Source organism: Pholcus phalangioides, unplaced genomic scaffold (assembly GCF_987345545.1).
Source record: "Pholcus phalangioides strain wild (caught in Gottingen) unplaced genomic scaffold, Ppha-v1.0 ptg000007l_1, whole genome shotgun sequence".
Lineage (NCBI taxonomy): Eukaryota > Metazoa > Arthropoda > Arachnida > Araneae > Pholcidae > Pholcus > Pholcus phalangioides.
In genome coordinates, this window is record NW_028301600.1 from 51,830,234 (window position 1) to 51,851,560 (window position 21,327).

The 21,327-nt window shown below is 32.1% G+C and overlaps 1 protein-coding gene across 1 annotated transcript in view; it reads right to left on the reverse strand.

Annotated features, from left to right (window-relative positions):
* LOC149085464 (protein O-mannosyl-transferase Tmtc3-like) overlaps positions 1-21,327 on the reverse strand; it is a 195,450-nt gene that overhangs the window by 46,144 nt on the left and 127,979 nt on the right. Inside the window, exons 6-9 of the mRNA XM_089233480.1 lie at positions 11,817-11,932; positions 11,541-11,707; positions 10,785-11,037; positions 3,161-3,309 (exon numbers count right to left, since the gene is read on the reverse strand). Coding sequence (XP_089089606.1) covers positions 3,161-3,309; positions 10,785-11,037; positions 11,541-11,707; positions 11,817-11,932 — 685 coding nt within the window. The remainder of the gene's footprint in view (positions 1-3,160; positions 3,310-10,784; positions 11,038-11,540; positions 11,708-11,816; positions 11,933-21,327) is intronic.

The window sequence follows — 21,327 nt, forward strand, 5'->3', positions numbered from 1 at the left end:
GAGCACACCTGCAAGAGGTTTAGATTAAAGAAACATAGATATCGTCAATCACTGAGATGTCAACGTCATTCTGGTGACAAAGTCATTATTATGGTTCGCAATCGTTCTTAACATTGATTGATGAGAGATGCTTTCATATATAATTTTTTTTTCTTTCCTGCTTGCGGATCAATATCCGTTACCGACGGCTTCATCCTATAAATGTTTTTTTTTTGGTCCTAATGTGATAATGAAATTCAGAATACAGTGAAACCTCGATGTAACGATATTTTGCGGATCATGAAAAAATATCATTGTAGGGGGATTATCGCGTTATATATCGAGAAAAGCATTATTATCTTCACGTGCCATCAAATTTATGCTGTGGTTGACATCTTTTCTGAATCGGCATTGTTACAAAAATATAATATATAATAATATAATAAATAAGTACCACCAAAAATATACACTTTTGAGTATTAATTCACCTTAAAAGTTTTAATTGGTTAGACGATAGACCAAATTCACCTAGATGTATTGCCCAGGTAAAGAGGTTTATTGCGATTTACTTTGGTGTATCACACAAAAGTAGCGATACCGAAAACTTCATCAACACTTTCGGTGATCAGATGGTACCTAGTACCGATATATTATTAGACGTTCTCGGAAGAACGAAAATATGTGACGAGTTTGAAAATATGATGGAGGATATTTCAGAGCGAAATATAAAAAAATATCATTGTAGAGGGTTCGAAAAATCTCCTCAAAAATATCGTTATATAGGAATTTGCCATAATAAACCATAGACTATTAGCAATTCAAATTCGATTTGAAAAAATATTTTGTAGAGAAACGTATTGTGCTAAGTATCGTTGTGTGTATAAAAGGTTTCACTAAAAAAAATTTTTTATCATTACAGATTTGATTTTCTTTTCTGTGTTGGAGTGTTTTTAAACTAACATCGCGTTCGCTATCAGTTTTTATGTTGGATCATTATTAAGTTAGTGCACGTTAATTAAGCTAAGTTAATGACTTATGGTAGAATTTGCGTTACTGCACCATAAGAAAACCTACCATATTATAATACCCTGTGCCCTCGAATGGTTGATTGCACTTATTGCGGAAAATCTGTCAGAAAATATATGATGTGAAGTGCTGTTGCAATCTCTGAAAACACCCTCTACCGCCGATTCGATCGCACATTCTATGACCAAAAACGCTTATTTTTAGGGATCTTATATCGACTTTTTTTCCACGAATTTAAGACCACCCTGTATATAGTAATGATAGAACTTTTGTTTGGTTTCAGTTCAACTTTGTCTTTTGAGATTGACTGATAGTGTGACTTCTTAAACATATACATAGTTCTACATTACAGTTGATACGAAGGTAGAACATCGAACTCTCTTCGCGTGAAACAACATATTGTGCTCGGTGTTATAAATGAAGAATTTTTAAGCGCGCGGGAACAATCTCATCTGGTAAAAGCCAACAGATAAAAAATTCCAGCCCCCTGAGTAATGGGTTCGAAAGAATCCAACTGACAGCTTATAAGTGAATGTGCAATAAATCAATGTTAAAGAAAATGAAATACATTGCTTTAGATCGGGGTTTTTTTTATTTGTTGTGTCTTCGCGAGATTCGCTCCTAGCTACTCTTTGATAAATCTCTCAGGATTTCAAATGGCACTTTTTGATTGATTCACCAAAGCAAATATGTCGAAGAACTACTGAACAGAAAGGCATGAAAATGAAAAAAAGAGTAAAAGCAGCATGTTATCACCAGTATATTGCAAACTCATATGACTATAAATTTCTTTTATGCCAAGGAATTCAAGGAGCAATAAGCATAAGAGCTTCGCGTGTTTTTTGCTCTTTCATTTTCAAACAAAAAACTAGAATGAAACTTGTTTTTTTTCCTGTTGTCGTTGTTTTTGCTTGTTTAGCCGATGATATAAATGGAATGATTTTCAAATCATTTGGTCACCGAAGTATAAAACTCGCCGACGCTTATTTCCCGCCTCGCTCTTTGAGGAAAAAAAACACTTTAGGGTCTGTCACTTGAAATATATGACTGTTTCATTTCTTTTGTTTTTATTTAAATCCTTTGTGTCGAACAACTATAAAATGTTTTGCATAGCCGGATAAATTCTGGTTTTTTTTAAATTCAAAAATAAACATAATTCTATTCGGGACCAAACAAAAAATAATAGTTTTGTTCCGAAGCTTATTCAAATATTGGCATCGAACATCAAAATAATCCAACTCAAATAAAAATGACAGAAGCATTTATGCATTTTTGTGTTATTTTTTTACATGAAATCTTGATAGGATTTCATTGTGATGGAAGCTGATGGTTCGTCCAATCATCTTTTAGCAATTATTGCTCTTTTATTATCTCGGGATTAAAAGTTGCTATGTTTTAATCTAAAAGCTGACGAATATTAGCTTGGATTTTTTTACTACAGCTTTCCACTATATATATATGTCTATATCTGTATACGTGTAGCTAACTTTGCAGAAATATTTGTTCGCGAATACGCGGAAACAAGGAAACTCTACAGATTTTGGATAGTTAATAAAAAATCTCAAATCTTCTCGGATAGATTTCTCATTTCTTGTAACTGGAACTTAAATCCTTAAATGCTATTTTTTTTCGAGACGATAGTTTTTTCATATGTAATGACACGTACTGAAAGCCAGAAAAATCATTTAAAAAATCAATCTCTTTCGAATTGTATTGCTTACACAAAGTCTTATAGAAGACGCACGGAGCCTCAAAAATTGCATATAAGATAAATGTATTGAAATAATAATTATTACTTTCCAAATATATTACTTCCTACTTCTCGATTCAAACTACAGTGCGAAAAAATTCGGGTCGCAAACTTCAAGGTAAAAAAACCAAATGCATAACTAAATTTTTTTACAAATTAGCAAACTCACAGCTACACAGGCTCTGCAACAAAGAGTAGTTGTCGCTAATTGAAATATTGCGAGCAAATTAAAAATATAAAATTGAGAGAATGTGACCTCACCTTATGTGCAAAGGCAATTCTGAATTTTTATCTTCAAACTGGCTGCACTAATGAACGTTTAAAAACCCTTTGCACATATGCAAATGTACGCATTCAAGGGTAAAATTAAACAATTGCACCAAATTATATTTCACATTTACTTACTGATTCGTCCTCATAAGACTGCATCCATGTGCTACTAACATGCAGAAACCCATGCTCGGAATGTACAGAACACGCTCAGCAACCACAAAACCAACGGGAAAGAATAAGTTTGTTGCCGGTAGAAATGGTATGGCCGCTAAGAAGATAACCTTAAAGAAGAAAGCACATCCTACAGCTCTTATTTCTCGCATAAAAGTATAAATATAATTTTTTTATGAAAATTTTTTGCTTCATAAATTTTTTTGTCGATCATTCTTTTGTTTATTATTAATTTTTGAAAAAAAATCGATATTTAAACACTTGGGTCATTTTATAGCAAATCACGTAATACGTATGATTCTCTTATAGACAAATGGCCACCAAACCTTACAATACGATATTATCAGCACTCAATCTCTTTAATAATAATTTAAAAAATTGGTTCTGATTCTTTAGATCAATACTCGTATATTCTCCATAATTTGATAAATCAAAATTATCATAATAAATTTGGCTGGTTTTTTTTCAGATAATATTTATTCCGTAATTTCCAGTTTAAAATAAAAAACTATCTGAAATAGCAACAAAAATAAAGAGAAAAATCGTAACTTACAGCTGATAATCATGGAAAAAACCACGAATAAAAATATATCTTTTTTTTTTCCCTGTAATAAAATAATGAGGAAAATATCCTGTTTTATTTTCCGGGGTGAGATATTTAGCTAAAACCCTGCACGGCATAAATTTATAGACTTTGAATATTTACTAATGGAATTTTACGAGAGATTCCGAGATTCACCGTTAATTTTATTTCATTCCAAATTCGGACGAAGTTTTTTTTCACACACTCTCTCTTCTTCTTCTCCTTTACTCGTTTACAGGAAAGATGGCGTTCGATTCCTTGAAATCATTACTGGAGTATAATTATATTTTGAAAGAAAAATCATTATAGACAAATGCCGCTAGATTTTACAATATCAGTACTAATCACCTTTAGCAAAAATTCTAAAAATTGCTTCTGATCAGATTCTATACCTCATACATTTCCAAAAATTGAAAATAAATCAAAATTATCATAATAACTTTTGCAACGAGTTCTTTTTACAGATAGATTCATTCGATAGTTTCAGGAATTAAAATCAAAAACCATCTGAAATAGTGAAAATAAATAGAAAAATCGTAATTTACTGCTGGTAATCATAAAAACATGAATAAATAAATTCATATTATTTTTTTCCTGTAATAAAATAATGGAGGAAATATTCGAACAGTAATTCTTATATATTTTATTTTCCGGTGCGGAATTCTCCGAGATCTTCAGCTAAAATACTTCGAGGAATAAATTTATAGACTTTTGCGCAAGTTTTCTTTTTCAGATAGATTTATTCCATAATTTCAAGAATTAAAATCAAAATCAACTGAAATCTGAATGAAAATAAATAGAAAATATCATAATTCACAGCTGATAATCATGAAAAAAAACACGAGTAAAGGAAATTTACATCATTTTTTCCCCGTAATAAAATAATAAAGGAAATATCTGAACTGTATATATAATTCTTGTATATCTTATTTTCCGGTGCGAAATTCTGCGAGATATTTAGCTAAAACAATGCACGGAATAAATTTATAGACTTTGAATATTTACTAATGGAATTTTACGGGATTCGTCGTTAATGTTATTTAATTCAAATTGGGAGGGGTTTTTTTCCTCTCTCTCTTCTTCTTCTTCTTCTCATTTACTCGTTTACAGGAAAGATGGCGTTCGATTCTTTGAAATCATTACTGGAGTATAATTATATTTTGAAAGGAAAATCAGGACGGAGAAAAAAGACAAAAAAAGAACGACTGGAGGAAGTAGAGAGAAGAAAAAAAAAACGGAAACAAACCGTATGAATTACTTAAATTACTTCTGTTTAGACATTGAAATGAACGTAGGAGTGATTAGATTCTAGAAAGTAGAGTTTTGCAAACTTAGAAGAGAATGAGAGGGAGAGAGACATCTTTGCCGATGCTCTGTTTTTTCGTGCTTGAAAAAACAAACTCATTACGGTCTAACCAATTTTGGGATTAAATAATAAAGCAGCAGAAGGAAATGGACAAAAAAAAAACAGCAAAGAATATATTCTCATGATCTGTAACCGAAAGCAGTTTCCGTTTTCGATTGGGAACACAAAACAGAAGCGCATCGCTAATTAAACCGCAAGAACTAAAAATCCAAAAAAAGACGAAGAAACCCCCGAATAAACAATCACAATATTTACCGGACTATTTCGTTTTTTTCGTTTTTTTCACTGCTTTTTTTTCGGTTTTTTTCGTTCATAATTCCTCTTTGTGTGTGTGTGTGTGTGTGTGTATATGGAAATTGAAAAAAATGAGTTATGTGTTGCATTTCCGTAGATTATTGGGAAACGAACAGAACCTTCTATACAATAGGCATAATTAATTAAAACCGAAACCTTAACTCATTTACAACTGGATCTCTTTTTAAATTACCGTTCATCCCATGCGAGCAGAATTATGGAGAAGACAGATGGTGGTTTTCCCGTTCCCTAGATGGTTGATTTTTATTTTTTTTTTAAGGATACTAGTGTATTTTTCGGAAAATGAAGTTTTTGAACAGAAACTGATTGCGAACGTCGTGCATTAAAGAAGATTCGTGATATTCTCTTTCGCTATCTGCTGTTTTGTTTTAAATAAGGATTATTTGCTTCATTTATTCACTCGGAAGCAAAATGTCGTGTAATATTACTTTTTTTATTTTTAAATTAAAATCGGAAATTCGTTCATATTAGTGTAGAATATATTTTACTTAAATAAATAGATATGTTTTATGATGCGTTTCGAGTTCGTCATCACAAAAATTCTGTAATTTAAGCAAAAATTCAGCTTGGTAATATTCCGCATAGCTGAAACTGATCATTTATAATGTATATAGTTTGTAGCTTGTGGTAAGGAAAAAGTTTAAAATAATTTTTTTTTTCAATAAACTAATACATAGATGGTAATGTAACTTCTTTGTTGTACAGTGGAGCTCGCTTATAACGAACACGGATGTTACGAATTTTCACATATAATGAAGATTTTCCATCTCCCGTGAATTTCGTATTGATTATCTATGCTATTTCGATTGCTTATAACGAACACCGATTTCAGTAAAGTACGCCTATAACGAATTTTTAACCCCCCAGGTTTCATAAAATAATTCAACAAATTTTCCGTAATCTTATCCATATCTTCTTATCGGTAAATTTATATTTCTACAATGTGTAGGTACAACTAATATAATGCGCCCTTTATATCCCTGACATTCTATTAGGGTGTTTTTGAATAGGCTACTGTGAAACCTCTTCCATCTCATGCATCACTTCTTTTTTAAACTTTTCTTTGTTAAATTTTGTTTTGTTCGCCGAAAACATTGTCAAAAAGAAAATACCTAGGTTATATTCCAAAACACCATTAGTGCGCAATTACCAATTTTTTGCTAAACTCGGACGTTGTTTGTGGAGAGTTGATTTTTGTGGATTTCAAGCACAAAAACGCTGTCCGTTGCTTCAAAAATTTGAACTACAATGTTATGTGAAAGCAAAAAATGGGAAAAAAAGTGACGCATCAAAGCAATTCAGGATTCCTCGAAGTTTGCTATCCACGATTTTGAAGATCAAAGAGGAATTGAATCAAAACGTTTTCGGTTCGTGAACAGATTATCTACGAGGAGAGATTCAAAGGAGCTCTTTTTTTAAATGTTTTTTTGAAAATAAGGAACGAAAAAAAAGTTCCAGTAAAACCAGTCTCTTGGTAGAAGGAAAAACATTATATCTTGCATGTTTATTAGGCAAAAAATGATTTCAACCCAAAACGTTTAACGTCCACAATCATACCAGGAAGAAAAAAGCCACAAATATTTTCATTGATGTACTTAATTACGCAAGATTTTGATGAAAAACTTCAACCTCTTTTGATTAATTTAATCTTTATTCATTTTAAGAATGCTCAGCTCATTGAAAAATGTGTGCCGTGTATATAAATTGTGCAGAAACGCATAATTTTTTAAACCGGTACGGATATAATGCAGTTTGCGTATAACGAACAGTTTCGCTATTTTTTCCGACATCGTTGTACTCGGGTTCCACTTTATAAACAAAAAATCTATAAAAAAATTATAATAATCGGTAATTACTGTATTTCTTGTAATAGGCGCTACACCCTCTCTTCGTTATGGAATTAGGACTCAGGTTTCCAATGCAAAAGCTCTCACGGAACTCTTGATGGCTATAAGGCAGTTCCGCGGAAACCTTAATGGTTATGAGACAGTTCAAAGGAAACAAACAAATTTCAATTATTTCTCTAATATATTGAAGATGCCCTCTTCAAGATACTAAATGTTTATTGCTTGTCACGTGGCAAATGCCGGTTGGACATTGAAAGCAACCGTGTATGATCTGGTATGTTAATTTTCAGTCCACTCTTTCATATCGTCATGGTCTCTCGTTGGAAAATTTCCATAGGCTTCGCTTGTAACATTAAACAGAAATAAATTATTTGAAGGGGGAAAAAGTTGCAGTGTGTGATTCTTTTCTTGAATTCTTTCCATGGTTCAAATAGAATAATGGTTCAATGAATAACTCGATTCATAGTTTCTCAGTTGTTTGGTTTCCCAAATAGTATGAATTTCTTTAAACTGCACTATTTTTCGTCAAAATTCATACTGGAAAACAACTGTGCCAGTATTGACGAAAAAGAATGATTTTTTTTAAAGCTCTCCGGGTTCCAGGATTTTCAAGTACATATTTCGTGACGTTTGCTTCCGCGAATTACCAGTTGGAAACCGATGATTTGCCGATAGTAAACCTCAAAAATGTTTAAAATACCATTTATTAGTCACTTCTGACCCCAAGTTTATTATATTTACTCATTATTATTCACCATAGTATCTCGTGTCGTTTTTCTCTATAAATCAAGTATTTACTCTCAATATAGAATTACATTCTGAAAAATAGTTTCGTCGATCTATAGATATCGAGTGTAGTAAAATGTGTAATAAAATATTCCATTGCATATCAAACTATTCAAAAATATTATCATATAAAAAAATATTAGAAAGGAATGACGAAAAATATTTTGCAGCTTATAAGATAGAGAATGCATTTTTACATGAAATAAATTCAGTCGTGAATATCTTGGTTCGCGTATCAGATATTCCTTGAATGCGAAGACGAAACCACGAATATAATGCATTTTGAAGTAATGCTATAGTTTTTTGTAAAAGCAGCACCATTATATTTGTTTTGTTTTGTTTTTTTGCTTCGTACTATGTCAGATGTGATCCATTCAATCACATGCCGTCTGCTTTCGAGAATTTAATTAAATTTTTTCCTCGTATTCGATGGCACTGCTAGTTCAAATCAGAGTTTATTTTCTCGAGTAACATAAGTATTGCCATATGTTTTTGTACTTTCGCATTCATCACGATTTAATAAAAGAAAAATAATATCTCAAAAGTCTGAATCTTCTGAAATATAATATACCTATTCAATTCAATATATATATGTACTTATACTTTTTATTTTATTTTTTTATTTTCGATTCGTTTCAATCTCGTCCTAAGAAAATTAAAACATATATGTTTTTCCTTCTAAAAATTGTCGTTCGAAACTCTTTGATGAATTAACTGAAACCTTTCGAAATGTATTTGTAGTTTTTGATAGAAATTGGATAAAACTATTTGAGTTAAATAAAATTTTTTTTTATCAGTTTTACCACTATCGTGTTCCTTTAAAATAAGTTTAGTTACTGTATCGATGCCTATACTAATAACAAGGAATGAAATAAAAGATAGAAAAAGGGTCGATTTTACCTAGAATGTTCGATGTGTGCTGCCTCAGTACAAATGTTAATTAAGCAAACAGCGTAGGAATCAAAAATTTCATGATATTACATTTCTTTTTATATACATCGATTTGAAGGGAATGAATAATGTTTGGCTTTTTTCATCGGAAAATTTTTTTTCCCCAGATAAAATAGAGTATGTGTTTTATAAAAATATTTTAACACAAGGATCAAGAATAATTCTTTATTAAATTGATTTTGATTTTTAGATCTAATCAGACGTAAATTAAGAAATAAAGTACGCACGCAACGTATTATAATGAGGGATAATGTTATAATTCGAGTATTGTTATCACTTTTACAATGTACTGACGTACAATCTATCACAATGTGCGAGAGAACAGGGGCTAACCGTAAAAACACCTACCCTGTTTCTTCTATCTAGACAAATACAGTACATCACAATAGACAAAGAATAGCATAAATGGGAAATTGCCAGTTAATTATTGCTGATAGTTGCCAATTTCAGACCAAAATTGGGTCGAACTCGACCGCTTAACAATTTAATTATTTTTAAAAGGTTATTTTTCGTTCAGATATTATTTATGATTATATAATTTTTATTATCTGAGAAGGAAAAGAAAAATTCATAAAAAAATGACTATTACACTAATGGATACAAACGAAAATCAGGCGAAACAACATGAATCTGTTAACCGAGTATACTAGAAATAAGCTGTTGGGCGGTTCACATGAATTATTTGTCTGAGCTGTTTGATAAAAATTTTCAAACATTACCTCATAGAAACACAAATTTTGATATCCATGGTCTCGAGATATCCGTTAAGATAACAAATTCCTCATTAAACGACATTAAAGTCGTCTTTCTAAATACGAGGATAAAATAGTTGTTCTTTCAACAAAATAAATCAAATTACTTAAATTCCAAATTGCTAAAATTTTCAATTGTAGTGCAAAGCGTTGAAAAAAATCAATGTGAGAAACTGATATTGATTTTTTGTTTGGATCAACTTGATTACATTTGATGGCATCTGTATTATATGTCGACGTCAGGCCACAAATACTTACCGATCGTTCTTCGATGATGTATAGCCGATTTATAAAATTCATCGCGAAGGTATACGATACCAAAATAAGTATAGGCCTTCGCGCTTTCTGACTTCTGAAAATTTTGAATTTTTATTATAAATGATATGTATGCTTTAAATAGATGAATTTTTGGCTACCATGGAAATGAAAAATACGAGTCACGATATAAAAGTTATATGTAGTCGAGTTATTGCGTGTTTTTCACTCAAAGAGAAATAAACATTCGTTTGGTTTTTTTAATATTCCGCTACAAAAACAAAGATGAGAGAAGTACATCAACAAACGCAATTCTAAACATGAAAATTTAATTGTATTTCTGGCGTTAGAGAAAGAGTTACACGTTTTTCTCGGAAGCGTTTGCAACATTCAGCATATGATATTAAAACAGAGCTTGGTCACGCATAGCTGATAAAATATATTATATATGCAATCTATATTTCACGCAAGGTAAACCAAAACGCTTGTTTTTCATGTTCTTTACACGTGCACAATATGTTTTGCTATCATGTCTCTCTGATGAAAAAAATTCATTCGATGTTTCTATCTTTTCACGATGACAAGGTGAAATACTTCTGAGTATGAGAGAAAATATAGTCACGAATGGAATGCGTTGGGCACGCGAGCACATCATTAGCATGCGCATTATCAATGTACTGAACATTTTGAGACTTTATAGTTAATGAATAGCAATCATAAATAAACTCACCGTTTTTATGATTCGAGATGAACGAGGTCTCTGCATCAATACCTGGTATATAAGTCTAATTAAGATCGCGTAGAATGACAAGGTGCCAAGGTTCCTCCAATCGGTGATGGTTGTGACCAAGGGTACCGATTCGGATGACCAGTCACATGACAGTGGATTAGGGAATAGAAGAAGCCAAGCATTGAGTGAGAGAAGATGATTATATGTTAGTATTCTAGTATCAGATGATGCAACCGATGAAGGGTTGTCCAGCCTGAAAAAGTAGTGACCAAAAGAATAATTACTGTAAGATATTAAGAAAATTACATGAGATAAAAAATTAAATTGTTTTTAATTTACGTCACGATTTATTAATATATATATATATATATATATATATATATATAGTGTAACTTTTTACCCCTATTTCCATACTCGGGTACCTCTTTGTCTGGGATAATCATCCCTGTGTTCTCTCTTTAATCTCATTTTAAAATTACGAAATTTTACTCTAACTACAAAGTAAACTCAGGATCACTTTCACAGTTTTTCCTCACCATTAAGTCACTTTCAAATTGAATACGTAGCTTTCCTTCCTTAGTTGATGAATAGCAATCATAAATAAACTCACCATTTTTATGATCCGAATGGTATATTCATCGCTACCACTTTTCACTAAATAACACTTTATACATTTGAGCTTTGTCTATAAATTATTTTCTCTATTATGTTCGAAAATTATGATATTAGTAGTTATAGCTGGACAATTTATCTTACCTGTTGAAAGATGGAAAGTATCGTCCCATTAAAATCATCCGGAGTAGAAGTAAAGTTGCAAATGCCGCCAATAACAAACGCACACGTTCCACTATAGACCGATACCAAAGAAATGTTTTAGATCGAAAATTCAATAAGCATTGTAAGAAACTCTTGTTTAGGGGCACCTGCAAGTAACACATCAAAACACAATCAATGTTAATGTCATCCTAAAGTTTTTTGAATATACGTGCCATCTTCATAACCGATAAAATTAATTTAAAAGCCTAACTATACCTTGTTCAAAATGAGAAGCTCGCTTGCAGCACATACGACGAGCGCAGTGAGAGCTTGTTCTTTACAGAGTGTTCCAAAAGCTGATAAAACAATTGGCACAGCTACCGTTGACCAAACTGTAAGCAACAGAAATCTTAGTATATATGTTGCTGTAAAAGTAGTAAATCTGGTGATCATACATAATTACCGACCATTTTGGGGAGTGGGATGGTTCTTGTTTACATCAGAGAGTCTATCACTTTCTCCGGTGATTATATATAATCCCCAGCTCGTTTTGGTAAATATGATAAATCGTCAATGAATTACTGAAATTTACCATACACTAGTGTGCATAAAATTCAGTCGATCACTAATTTTTTTGCACACATTGATATGTATGAAGAAAGCCAACACACATTAAAAGGCATAATTTTTATATTGAGAAATTGAATTATTTTCTGGATGTCATTCCGAAACTAATATTTGGAAAGAAAAGTGATTTGTCTCTTCTCTCTTCCGGGAATCGAACCCGAATCTCCTTGCATACCGGGCAAGTGCGCTAACCAATACAGGGTCGAAAAAATATCATCTCTTAATACAAAAACGCCAACTGCTGTAGTTGAGGTAGGCTGCTATGTCTCCACTCAACGCTACACGCTACTAATGCGTATTATAAGGATTTGAAAAATGTGTTTCTGGTTTATCGGTAAGCACACTTGCCAGGTATGCAAGGGGACAAATCACTTTTCTTTCCAAATATTGGTTTTGCATAACATCCAGAAAATTCAATTTCTCAGTATATTTCGGGCCGAAATAATACCATCTCTTAATATAATTTTTATAGTTTAGCATTAACACTTATTTTACTTCATTTCACTTTAATACTTATTAATTTAATTTAATATTTATGGTTTTAATTTGTTTAAATTTGTTTTAATTTGTTTGATGCTTATGATTTTAATTTACTATTTTTAATTTAATTATGTACGGGCAAAACTGCTGCATAGTTAAATGAATTCCACGAATTTTTTAAGAGCTATCAAATTTACCAATTTCACCCAGGAATTATCAATAATCACCGGTAAAGGTGATAAATATAGCGATAAAAATTTACCTTTTCTACCTATTTTACTTCTATATACGGAGTTGATTATTGAATATGCATGATAACAACAATCACCGATGTGATAGAAAATCACCTGGTTTAATACTTTCATTTAAACATGCATAATTTATGAACAGAATTAATTATTTCTATTATTCCTGTCACATCTATTTTGTTGAGATCTTTTTTTTTTCGAAGATATACAGGGTAATTCCGTATTTCCCCTTGATAATATTTTACTGATGAGCCGTTGATTCTAGAGGCATACTTCCAATTAGAAAAAGTATCCAAATAACGTGTAGAACTCAGAATTTATAGTTGACCTCTAAATAATAGAAAAAAATAGGCCCTTTCGTCAAGCATTATAAATTTCTACATCGATATGAAAAAAATGAAAATTGTTTGTACGATCTATAAAAATGCATTATAGTATATTTTATGTCAAAAATGGGGTTGCATTCTGTTTACTTTATAAGATGTTTGCTTCCTGAATCAATTTGAGTTTGTAAATATTTCTTTTCACTCTATTTTATAAATCGGTATAAGCTTCAATAACTCTACAAGCTACTCTTAAAGCAGATAAATGTTTGTGAGAATGAAATCTAGAATATATTTGTATGAATATTGATAAAAACAACTACTCTACAATGTTTTTAAGAATTCGTGAAAGTTTTTGAATTTAAAGAAGTGGTAGATTACTGTGAAAACGCCTTCCAATCTGAAAATGTTGTTTTCTACACTCTTTCAAAAATGATTATATAATTTATAAAGTAAAGCTAAACTAAATAGATATCATCTATACATAGGCATATTATTATATTTTAATTATCATATATCAACCTATTAATGACAATCTGTATAATCTACAAATTCATGTCAACCGAAAACTAACTGAAACAAAAGTTAAGAAAAATAGTCTAAGGCAACCACCGATTTCCCTGGTCTGCAAAACAGAGGAGTAAACTCACCTGGAACCAACCTGAATCTTCCTATATTACTTCACAATCCATAATAACTACCATTTCCTTTAATTATTTAATTATACACTAGAAAAAGTCGTGGTTTTCATTAAAATAAATTAACATGTTCGAATGAATAGAACTTCATGCATATAATATAAATAACGCGTTCATTTCAATTCATGTTTAAACACCTTCTTCATCCTTGGGTACTAAAGCAATTATTCAAAATCTTTGCTATTTAATTTTTTTTAGTTTATTTTCCTCAAGATAGAAGAAAATTTTTGACTTTGATGCATATTAATTAATTTAAATAACTTAAAAGCCAATGAAGTACAGAAGGGTATAAGTAGAAGAAATTCACATTATCTACTGATAATTAAACAGTAAAAAAAATGTATAAAGCTCTTTAAAATTAGTTTGGAAGTTCTCCATCAGAGTAGGAACAACAAATAATATTTTAATCTTTAAAAGCGTAAAGCAGTCAGGTTTGTGAAAAAAATATGCTTAGAGGCGCAAATACTTTGAAGTTGTTTTTTTTTCATGTTGAAAAAAAATTATGATTACAGTGAAAGAGAAAAATTGATCAGTGAAAATGTTATCAAACATTGAAATATATTGCAGCACTAGTGTCATTGCTACACCGATTTATGTTCAAAGTAAAGTGTTCCAAAGATAACCCTTAGCACGCAGTTTTGTATAATTTTTTTTTTGTTTTTATTAGTTTTTTCTCTACTTCACGTTGCTTCATGAATATGCTCATTTCATGACATTATCGTGAGCTCATCTTATATATAAGATTCAAAGAGGAGAGAAAAAAAAATTCAATATTCTCACACTTACATACAAAAGTTCTTTTAAGTCTTTCCCAATCAATACTTCCAGATGGATTTTTTTCTCCGATTTCGAAATTTTCAGACGTGTGTATATATATATAATATGACATGAAATTCTGTCACATTTTCTCGCACTCCGTATTTACTGATGCATACATTCATAGGATTCACGATAGATATTATTGAATATACTTTGAGATGCGTTCGTTTGACTTTAGATGGAAAGTAACATTTGAATGTGTTAAACAAACTATACGGGTTATGTCATCTCATCAGCTGAATTAGAATATCTATGGTTTTTTCTTCAGTAACCTCCGTACTCTTTAAAACATGCCCTTATACACGATGTAATTCTCAAATCCTAAGCGTACAAGTAAAAGAGATATTTATTTGAAGAAAAGACAATTTTTGCCGTATCGTCACCACTTGCTTGCGGTTGTGACAGCTAGCTGGTTCTATTTAAATCAGATTAAATCCTTCCCGAATTGGATACTAAACGTGACAGCATAGATGTTCGACAGAGACTTTAGTTGATTCGAGCACACACGCATTGCGATATCTTTGATAGTAACGAATGTCGAGTCCTGGAAGTGATTCGTAATTTACGAGGTTTCCGTGCTAATTTGCTGACGTTGCGATAGCAAATTAACGAGACATCCATTGGTGTTCTAAGGCACATTCATATCCTTAGTCATCATCAGATCAAGAGAGCGGTCTGATTTGTTTTAGCTCTTATTCTGTCTCGAATATCCATGAAACACAAGTCATGTTGTGTATAGACTAAACAGACTATTTCATTTACTATTTAAAAATTTAAATACAGTTAAACTAATTTATAACGACACCTCGTTTCTAATATAAATTACTGGTGATCCCGACTGTGATTCCTGTTAAAAATAATGTTAATAAGCCTTTCTTGAAAACATGATGAATACGCAATGATCTCGAATATAACGACACATTTTTCGTCGCATTTGCTTCCGTTTCATTCAATTGGCCTTCTTCTCCGTGGTTTGACCGTAGGTATCTACTTTATGTATTATCCAATATTACGATCAGAGACGTAATATTGCGTTGAAATGCCAGAGGAATGAATTCATTCAAACTGTGTTTGACTATTTCTTCAACCTCTTTTTTACCTCAACGCGAAACTTATTACAACCCTACGAAACAAAGTTGCGTGCGTGTGTGTGTGTTTTCCCCCTCTCTGTTGTCCTTGGTTTTTTCCTCCTGCTCGTTCTCCACGGCATGAACCCCCCCCCCCCCGCCAATTTACCATCTTTGCAGATATGAGTGAATATTGATTCTGTACATAAGAGGATTTTTTCTCAAAAGTATCAGATATATATCGCGTGCATTTAGCAAATTTTGATTGTTTATTCAGAAAAATATGGATAGCAATGCTGGTGTCAAAATATTTACCACACATAAATTTTGATTTGCACACTGTTAGAATACTTGAAACAAGTACAGCAGAGCAGGGGAAGTCGCAACATTTTACCATCTTTGGCATATCTTCCAACCCAAATCGTGATTCTCTATTGGCAACATAGGCACCGGAATATAGGGACTGATGCTATATTTGAGCCCCCCCCCCCAATAATTTCTGAAAAAATAATCCAATGCATCTTCTCTTTCCTGCGTACGAGCTTCAGTCCCGTATATACGGGACAACCAGCAACTTTCAGAACCCTCAATGCTTTCTTGAAGACGGTGCTTCTGATTGGCAAAGATATTACCGCCAATTCTTCATGCATTATATTACTAAGTTTGTAGGTGAGGGTGGAAAAGCAAGAGGCACTGTACTTCCTTATCTAATCATTCCTCTGTACTGTTCCTCCCCACCCTCGTTTCTTTTTTTTTTAATTTCTTTTCCTTTCTTCACATGCGAACCAGGCTACAGGCCACCAGGCCACCACATTTATCGCCTATACGTCTAATACAGATCATTCAAATTTATCCTCAGCTTCTTGTACGGGAAGTGGTCAACTTATTGATGCTTATTTATGTCTAAACTATTCAACTTTTTTTTTTTTCGATTTCCATGTATTAGGTGGGGAACAAAGTTCTTGCCAAAAATGATAGGTAGTGCCAGACGAGCTGCAGTAGTCGTGGTTACAGTCTAATTTGCATAATCGCGATCGTTTTGAAAACGTTAAAGTGTGTTCTAGTAGTATGTGAAATTTTTTTATCATTTGAAACTTTTAGGTGTAATACGGAACGTGTAAAAATTCTGTTGAAAAATCTAAAATTCATCACATCATTTCGTTCCACTGAAAATCCAAACTTAGTGCTGTCAGGGCTGCAACCGCAATAAATTCCGTCTTACGGGAGTTCACTGTAAGTGCCAGAACAGAGTAGGATATTGTTTCTACATTGGACATTCCCCTCGCCAATTCAGCTGGAAATTGCCCTGTGCGTCGGTAAAAGAGGTCGCCAGGCACACACTGACACACAAGAACGCTATACAAGTATTGTTTGTCTGGTGGGATATAACCGTGGAATAATTTTTTCTATGACTTTCTTCCGAAAAGATATTTCTTGCTTTTTTTCCGTATTCTTTTTTCCAAACAATAAATTTCAGGCAAGAACTTTGTTCCCCACCTAATATAATACTGTTGTAAGTATTTTTCTCGTGAATAAATAAAATTGAAATTGGAATTTTAGGGCGCTTTTCTAAGGAAATTCCCAGAACTATAGAGCTCAGCACATTAAGGAAATCTTCATCTGTTGTATTTTTACTTACCGGTGAAAGAGTATATTAATTACATTTTGACACTCCGACTTGCTTATTGGTATGTCCCGTATATGGAACATTCCCGTAATTCTTCTTTATAAAAATGTCCCGTTTTTCAATGAAAGAAGATTACTTCAAATCTTTAAAAACCATGAATAGGAATTATTTGCATAATTTATATATTACATGTTACTGCCAAAGCCCGAAGTGCGGCCAAAACCCGAATTTCAGAAATTATGCACACTTTTGCCAGCCATTGCGCGAAGTGTCCGGAGATCGCTGGCCAAAGCTCCGTGTGCTGATGAAAGAAGGCACGGTAGGAGCCAAATCCATTTTTTTATCACTAACGTGAGATACATGTTTATATATAGCAGCTGTATTGGATTAGCTCCATGTGACGAAAGAAAAAATGAAATTTGAGAGAAACAACTATAAAAATAACAACAACAAAGGAAACAACATATAATTATATAAAATAATTATATGTTGTATATAAACATATAGTTTTTCTACCAAATTTGGGGGGAAAATGATTGTGACTGCAGGGTATGATGGGTTGCGATAACTAAACGTGGACATAATTATCATGAAAAAATACGTCAACGTGACGATACTCCCGAATCATGTGTTTTGTTATCGGACTTTGGCCAAGGATCACGAGCCACTTCGTTATCTGGCCGATCAATGTCCGAAATTCGGACATTGGCTTGGTCAATATTCGCGCCCCGTCGCGAATCGGCCAATTTCTGGTTTTGGCAGTAACATATACATCAAGTTGTGTTATTAAATTTTGTTTTTTGTAATCATTGATGCGCAATGTAGAAACACGGGATCACGAAGGGGGATATTATTGAAATATGATAGACTTGTATGAATTTTTGGTCAAAAAACAGAACTTTTATAAAATCAGCACAAGATTCAATATCAAACTTCAAAAAACATTGATGAATATACTGAATGGTTTTTTTTTTTCAGTTTTGCATTGAAATATTTCAGTTTTGATAAGAAACGAAAAGCAATATAATATCTTGTGCTTGTGTTTCCTTACTTCCGCTTGAAATATTTGGGGTACCAACATATGTGATACAGGCAAGACATCAAATAGCAATTAAGAGCTCAATGTCTTCCCATTTATGCTCAGTTAATTAGCAATCAATTGGGCGTTAATTAACAGAAGTGTCTCAAGTGTAAGGGCAGATAACTTCAATATAACTTGCGGTAAGCCGAGAGAAATAAATTTTGACTTTTCTTGTCGAAAATGTGAAAATATACCCTAAACTTTTTTCATGAAAATGTTACGGTAGCTTAATTGAACTATTTTATTAGGATAGTGTTTTTATACCAGTAATAAAGTGGTATATTGATTATGGTACAACTAAATGCCCGTAACAGAAGTCTTAGATTCAGCGAACTGAAAAAACATTAATTCCATAGAGCTATATTTCACACAAATATCTGTGTGTAATATCGATATCCATAAATATCTGTCTATCATTTGTCTTTTTACAAATGATTTGAACAAAATATCCAAACTGTTATGATAAATATACAGGGTGTCCATTCTTATCGTTGTCCAATGGCTATTTTCTGAATTGGGGGGTTTTAAAGACAACTTTCAATTAGAAAAAAAATGTTTGAAATGATGTCACCTGTCATCTTAAACGTCGTTCGCGCGTGTGTGTGTGTGTGTGGAATTGAAAAAAAGGGGAAACGACAGTATAAACTAAATAACAACGCTTTTTTTATTCATTTATGCTGCCCTTTTCCCTTTTTCTCTGACTTTGAATTCAAATATCTCAGCGAATATTGCAAATAACATGAAATGTTTTTGTTGGTTTCACACAGGAAAGACATATCAACAACTTTATAATTGGAAGTTAGAGGACAGGGGGGACCGTATTAAAATTAATTTTTCAACTTTCTATTAACATTCTTTTTTTCATTCGAGTGGCAAGTAAGATGATGGGCGACATCATTTGAATCATTTTTTCTAATTGAAAGTTGTCCCTAAAGCCAGTGATTCAGGAAATAGCCATTGGACAACTATAAGAGTGGACACCCTGTATATTCACCGATATCCGTATAAGTTTGTGCACTAAAATTGAAACTCCATGTTAGTTTATTTACTTTTTTTGTCGAGAATTATGGTCAGTATCAACTTACCACTACTATTGAATCATTAGATATTCTAAATAATAATATACAAATACATAAATCAGTTTATGTATTTGTATATTGAGACAACTCGGGATTCCACAACAGAAAAACTTATGTCTTATAACATTTAAGGAGTGAGTATCTTGTTCTGAAATATTACTATTATAAGATATACTTAGATGCGCTTGTGTGCGTATATATACTAGAAAGAATATCAATCCGACTTCCTGTACTAGAGATCTTCCTCCACCAACTTATTTATAAAAGCTTAAATACGAGGAAAATCATGTCATTAAAAGAAGAATGGTAACCGATAGATCGCCGACGAGATATCCATTGAAATGGTAGCTCAGCTAATGAATTTTCATGCCCGACAACTATGCGAGATCATTAACTATCAAACGGATAGACCTCAGCTAAAGTTCAACACCCGTCTGGCCATGTTTGCCAAGCATACACGTTTCTCACTCTTGGGGATTATAGGAAGCGGTACGTAGATTTTCGGAAAACGATTTAGAAACACCGAACAGTGGCGAAGACGAATAATAAAGCCTGTGTACCTGCTATTGGCATTTCTATTAGGATGAAGAACTCATCGAATGTGTACCTCTGAATACTTAGCGAAGAAGTAGTTTTCGAGACCAGGCAAATAGGGTGGATCACTTTCCTCATCTCTGGTGGCAATGCATTTGGACTTGCTCAAAATGAATTTAAATTTGTTTCTCCGAACTGCGTTCACCTCTGTCGCATCATATTAAATTCAGAGGCTGTCCAAGTTCAGTGATATTGAATTCGTTCAAAGAGAATCTTTAATCTCTTAGAATTTCAGTGAAGTAAGTCTACCGAGCAGGAAAAGGATTTCACGGAAATACCAAAATTTATTTTCATTTCTCATAGATTTTAGTTAACTACATGGAACAGAAACTTGTATAAGCCGTTGCCAATTTAGAAATTCCACTTCAATGTTTATATGAAAGTTTAATTTATAATACAGTATTTTGGGCTATGTCGAATCGAGAGTTAGAACTATGAAATATTAAAGAATTCCAATAAAAATACACTACTTTTTTGATTATCAGTTCTAATCGTTTTCGTATTTTAACATTTCGTAAATGACATAATTACGCACGCTGAAATGTATAGTTATCAAAATATGAAATATTTCTCTTGTTACTTGAGTATGTTTCTAAATATATATTATGCATTTTCTACAGTTTTCTATACATGCAAAATTGTGCTACTCTAAACATACAATAACAGATAAGTTAAAATTTTAATTATTTAGAAATAACGATTTAAATTTGTTTGTTGCATTAATTGTCATTTCGCATTGTTAATATCTATAGAATTTATTCAAATATGTGCTGTCGATATATTTGAATGGTAAAAATGCTTCAACAAGTATGTGTAGAATATTTATTTATATCACTGTGTGTATAAAAAAAATATGTATTTTATCCTTTTTCAAACTTATCTGTGGAATAATGTGCATGTAAATATTTCGAATTTCTTATGTATAAGCACTTATAATGAAGTTTTAATTGCCTTTTTTTCATACTTTTGTATTCCATAGTTAGATAGTATATTGAAAATTCAATGTAACTACACAGACTACTGCTATTACGTACTTCTAATACGTAGGGAATATATTGTGTAGCTTATATCTTCCGATACTGAAAATTTAATGAACAGTAATATGTATTTTAATGTGATACTCTATTCTCAGAAACATAATGAT